Below are 6,231 nucleotides of genomic sequence, written 5' to 3'. Positions count from 1 at the left end.
GAAATACAACTTTTTGGCCTAGGGTCGTAATATACTATTTTTACTATTTTACAAATTCACTGTTAAACGCGGCAATTTAGGAATCTACACAGTTAGTTTACACTTATTCTGTAGGTGGGTAAATATTTGATAAGGTGGTCAAATCAGTATAGTAAATGGCCAAGCAATAAACAACGTGCCTGGTAGAAACTAACATACTTTTTAGTAAACATCGTACAACCAGAGTATTCTGTAGAATGGGCCAGACAAAAAACAAGTTATTTTTTTATTTTTTCATGTCCAGGGGAAATACATCTACCAGGGGAATGACAAAGTTACAGGGGAATTAGTTTCAGAGCCAGGGTAATGATATTGTAGGTTTCCATGTAAAGGAAAATGAATGTAAAAGAAATCAGAACGTATTAATTCAAACTTTTTTGTATTTGTGTTGCAAAAATAGTCTTTGTTTATTTTTTAATAATATCTCAGTGTTTGGATCCGAGCATCCGGCATCTGGTTGACATTCGTTCTCGTTATTAGAAACAGAATAAATTCCTTTTTTTTTTTTAATGTATTTTTGCCTTTCTTTTTCTTTTCGCACTGCACATTGCTCGGGGTTATTCTTTATATGTTGATATCGAATTCTCTCGGCTACTCTTTTTTTCTCTAAAATTGCATCTCGTGTCGCTTTCCCCATATTGTAATAGTCCAAACACACATTCGGAATTTCAGTTGTTACTAGGAAAATGAAAACAAACAGATATTAGATGTAAGCGAATGTTAAAAATCATATCATTGTCACGTTCTAATTTGAATGGAAGACAATACAGGTTTTTTGTAATTCTCCTGGTTCCTAATTGTGCAGGGGAATGTCGCCAGGGGAATTACGGATTCACCCTTATATGCTTAAATTATCGGTTAAAAGCTCAGAAATAGATTTTACGCTAATACAATGTTGTTCTGTCTTTCATTTTACATTCAATAACACATCAAATATTTTAGAACACGAACAAAGGACAGTGGAATGACAAAACTTACTGGCATGGACATGACTTGACCAGTTGAAGACCAATCCACAACTAACGCGGACAAACAATCTCCAAACATTTATGTGTTCTCAACCTCAGATAAAATTATGTAGAACCATATACAACGTAGTCATAGTGGCATAAAGTTTATCCATGAAAATTGACTCATACTTACCGACAGGGGAATTACTCCAAAACACGGAGACACACAGGGAAGTCTTATTAACTCAAAATTGAATAAACTTTTGTTATTTTTGTATATCTATAAGTATAAAGCAAGTATCTGAAAATATATTACCGTAAGTTTCGTTTTGGTAAGTCCGCAATTTTCATAATTAGCTCGTTTTTTAGGTGAGAAAGCGGGGTCAGAGACACACCAGGGGAATGACATTTTCCATACTTGACCTGATTTTTTAGTAGAAATGAATAATTTTATAATTTCCAAACACAACGTTCTGAATAACACGGTTACTCATCTGCAATTTGATAGTTCAAAAACCCAATTATCCTGAAAATTTTCCCGAAAAATTGAGATGCCGTTACCAAACCACTTTATCAAATATTTACCCGTACACCTTCTTCCTCTTGTATCTTCATGTTTTTTTATGGTTTTCTGCAATCTCTTGTCAATCTTAGCTTCTTTTGTCGATTGAATTGATTGTATCCTAGTGTATTTCAAACGATTAGCCATCTTCTTATAATAAATACGAACCGCAGCTGTCGAGAAGGGCGCTGCAATTAGCTAGGCCGATCCAACCCGATGTCCGGTCACATTTATTGCCATAACTTTGTAACGGAGTGGAATTTTCTTAAATTTTTTTAATTCTTAAAAGTATGACCAATGAAAATATGTAAAAAATCAATTTTTTGAAAATGTCCGGCCTATATGAGCCCTTAACACTAAACCTACCAGAGCGGTCAAATGACCGCTTTTGAGACTTTAATAAAAATTGATAAATTCCAGGTTTTTATTTTTCTTGAACTTACTGCACGACTATGCTAAATTCTGTATTAATTACAATAAACTGGAAAAGACTATAATGTTTATTTCAAAAGCGGTCATTTGACAGCCATCGGTAGAAATAAGTATATATAATATGTCGGTAGGTTTAGTGTTAATGTGTAAATTTCACCGCAGAAGAAGAGATAATACTGGAAATTACGGGGAGCCTGCCGAGTTCACCTGCCGGCGCAGCTAATGGACTCCTCCAACCTTCACCTTGATAGACGATCGTTCAGTTGCAATTCCAAATCGCGCAGCATCCCGACTATGAATTTCAGATCAGCAAATGTGGATGGGGCTCGTGAGAATGCAACATAAGCAACCGTAAAAAAATGGGAGCTAGATGTTGCCATATGTTTACGTATGTTCGAAGCTTCCGGATAAGATGTAATATATTTAAACTCGCATAGTTTTAACAGCTGAATTTAAGCGTTAGAGCACCTTCAGAGTTTATCCATTGAGGGTGAATGTATGATAAGTAATTGGCGATATGACATTTGGTCACTTTGGGCGTGGAATTCAAGAATTTGTTACAGACATCACATCTAGTAACTGACATAGGTAGTGGATGTAAACACCAGGCTGGTCCATCGGTAATGTTTACGTGAAAGATTCAGCAGAGAGCGTCAGCCGTAAATATTTCTAATCAGTTGACGTTCCAATGACAGTTAACTGTTAGTTTGACAATGACCGAACGTGACTTGTTAATATTTGCCACTGGATTGTTTACCGAAAAACAGAGAATGTAGGTGGATCATCGGTGAAATTCAAAGGGGCTGCGCAGCGAGTGAGTGATGGCTGCACGGTATTCACTTGGGGCGAGGTTCACAGTCGTAATCAACTGACTCGTCGTTTAACAGACGCAAAGCTTTCTTTCTTGGCTCCAACCGAATGAGGAGAAGTAACAGGTGCTGCTGTGGAACGATGACAACTGTTTATAGTCCTCGAATTAGTTGTGGTCTTACAACTGCTTGACAACCGAACTGCTGGCCTGGCTACTAGCAAATGATAGTGAGCTCAGCTTACGCACCCTGGGGGCTGCCGTGGAACGTGCTAATGGTGTAGTTTAGTTTTAACGGCGATCCGCAGAGCGATTATACCTGGCGCGTTGGCATTGGGCCAACTGTCAGCACTTTGGTTTTGGCCACTGCTATAGAATTGGAACCTGTACTGTTGAATCTACCAATTTAACACAATTTGCTATATGTGAACGACAATGCTACTAATTATTGTGGAACGTTCGTTCTGAAGTCAATAATCGTTCTATAGTTTGATAATTATTATCAAACTTATTAATGCTTATAGATTTATACATTTTTACTTCGGCACTGTTCATATGGTACAAACATGCAATATGACAGTAGGGACGGTATTTGTCCTTGTAAAGGAATTCTTCTTATAAATTTTGGACACGGAACCGAGAAACATGTGATTGTCATGATCGTACTGAAAGTATTTAATAGAATGTTGATATTTAATCCTCTACATAATTACGATTCGATATGATAGTTCTGGTTCAAGGTATATGGAGTAATCGTCAGAAATCAATATATTCACGATGATATAAAATTATTTGATCAAATAATTTTTCGATGATCTTAATCATTTTCACATGTATAACGAATGAGTAGTTTATCCGTATTCTATAATTGGATCTATGGTTTCTCGTTCTCTTTTTAGCTGTTATTATTTTTCAAATGTCATGTAACTTAATTAATGAAAATAGTATTTACCGTAATTCAACATTTCTTGTGTAGTTTTAAAATGTCTTCTGATCAAGGTAAAACAATTTTTTTCTGTATTTTTAATTATTATTGTGTCTCATTTGCGACTCTGTTAATATTTGTATCAAAATCTTCTTTTGTAAATTCGAAAAGTCTTTTTCGAGTCTTAACTCTTTCTCTTCTTCAGATTTGATATATTCAGAACGGTACAGTTCCCCTACCTTCCTTAAGAGAGTAACAATATTTTTGACGACTGATGATGTCTTATATTTGATCGTAGATTCATCAAATCCAGCAATACGCTTAATTGCATAAAATAATATACACTCACTACCACCAGAAATTTCCAGTTTATTGATAAATTCTAACGGCGTAGAGTTATGAGAAACATCAGCTGATGCTTCAAAAGAAATTTCAAGTTCTTGCAAGGCAGAAGCAGAAAGACAATCCAATTCTTTATCAGTACCATTTTCAATGTTCAAACTGAAGGTTGATTCTGGTTGTAATAGTTCATGAGTCTCATAATTGCTAAAATAAAAGTTATACGTGCAAAACACTTTTTCTTCAGCCACTGAAACCGAGCAAACTATCCGGGATAGAATTGGAATTGTTCGCAATCACTTTGCATAGGGGATGTTTTCATTACAACTACATTGAAACCTCGTTTAAGTTGACTCGTCAGAAACGTAAACATCTCGATTATGTTGACTCAGGAGGGGATCCCACCACTGCGCGGTTCCCCTCTTGCGATTATTGTGATTGGCTGATGCGCGTCACTATACAATTGCATTCTCCCTGCCTCATTACTCGGTGCAGCTACTTGAGAATTACGTGGGGGCGCGGGAGTCAACATAAACGAGAGGTATCGCGTAAACTTAAACGCGAGTAACCTTTTCTGAGAGTCAACCTAAACGAGGTTTCAGTGCATTACAATAGTTATTTACTGATCTACGAGTATTCGTTCTGATACAAGAAAATTTGAAAATATAGAAAAGATGATTAAAGTCGAATGTACTTAATTTATCTGGCGGTCCCATTTTCTAAATGAATATAGTGAATATTCATGTCTAGATTACCTATTGTAGAAACAAAAATTAAGGTATAAGAACCATTTTTTGACAATAGAACCTTCTGGAATCTGGCATTTTCTCTTCATCCCATATCGACTTAATAAAAATATACCTGACGGACTCAGATCCAGGTTGTAAGTGGTATTTAGCGCATTATTCCCTTCAATTCCGTCGGTGGTGCCTAATGATGCTTAAAATTAAGCAAATACATATAATATTCGATATACTACTCCTTCTATACATACAATACTCGTTGGTAAAAAAAAATGCAAAATATTTTGTATTTTCACTTAAATATTAGATTTTTGTGTTCCGAAGTAAGCTTTCAGTACTGTGTAAATGACGTCATTACTGTATACTATGCGACCGTTCCATTTTTATCAGTTGCACTGTTCAAATTGTATAACGGAACACGGAAAGTATCTGCAGTATGTTAATAACAGTGGCGCCACTAAGCGTCGAAAGCATTAAGCACTCTAGTGCAGTAGATATACGGAATTAAAATGTATTTTTTTATCAGTTGCACTGTATTTTGTATTTTCACTTAAATATTAGATTTTTGTGTTCCGAAGTAAGCTTTCAGTACTGTGTAAATGACGTCATTACTGTATACTATGCGACCGTTCCATTTTTATCAGTTGCACTGTTCAAATTGTATAACGGAACACGGAAAGTATCTGCAGTATGTTAATAACAGTGGCGCCACTAAGCGTCGAAAGCATTAAGCACTCTAGTGCAGTAGATATACGGAATTAAAATGTATTATTATGAAATAGCGTTATAATTACATTTCTCCAACAAAAATCTGAAAATTATAATTATATAACGTAGATTATCAGTGTCATCAATTTTACTTCGAGTAATTTTATTTCGGTTGAAAAATTTGTTCACTTACCATTTCTTGCTTTTTGGTTCGACGCAGGAGATATTTGCATAGTGTAAGACACATTTGTGTCAGCATCAATTAAAACGATTTCAGTATCCATTTCAGTATCCATATTCCTCGGTTCGTTTTCCCATTTTTTCCCGCTAATTTCACCGGAAGCGGAGAGGTCATTTCCCATATTACTGTGAGCGCCTAACCCTCGTATAGTCAGACGCTCGCAGTAGAAAAATTTGGTAAATCTATGGCGTCATCAAAGTTATTAGGCACTGCTACAGTGCTCTGCAAGCCTATAACGGAGTGCTGCCAGTACTGAAAGCTTATATCGGAACACGCCGCTAATCAGCGATATGACGTCACGTCTGATCGGTCTATCCAGGATCTTCGAAATGTCACAATCTCGCTGTCGTAGCTTCGGAGTGTCTAGGCTGCTCTGATGATGACCTCCGTCCGGACACAGTCGGGACGGCTAGTTGGCGGAAGGTCATGTTGCCCCGCACCGGGGTAGCTCCTGACCACCATCCTCTTCGTTACCTCTGATGAT

The 6,231-nt window shown here is 36.5% G+C and overlaps 1 protein-coding gene across 1 annotated transcript; it reads right to left on the bottom strand.

Annotated features, from left to right (window-relative positions):
- Window positions 1-464: 464 nt before the first annotated feature.
- On the bottom strand, window positions 465-1,754 carry LOC112493985. Its single transcript, XM_025082550.1, has 3 exons — window positions 1,575-1,754; window positions 561-717; window positions 465-492 (listed from the first exon to the last, which is right to left on the bottom strand). The coding sequence occupies exons 1-3, from the start codon at window positions 1,696-1,698 to the stop codon at window positions 465-467; spliced, it is 309 nt and encodes a 102-aa protein (XP_024938318.1). The 5' UTR covers window positions 1,699-1,754.
- Window positions 1,755-6,231: the final 4,477 nt, after the last annotated feature.

Source organism: Cephus cinctus, unplaced genomic scaffold, assembly GCF_000341935.2.
Source record: "Cephus cinctus unplaced genomic scaffold, Ccin1 Ccin1_scaffold0017, whole genome shotgun sequence".
NCBI lineage: Eukaryota > Metazoa > Arthropoda > Insecta > Hymenoptera > Cephidae > Cephus > Cephus cinctus.
This window is presented reverse-complemented; position numbering and strand designations above follow the sequence as displayed.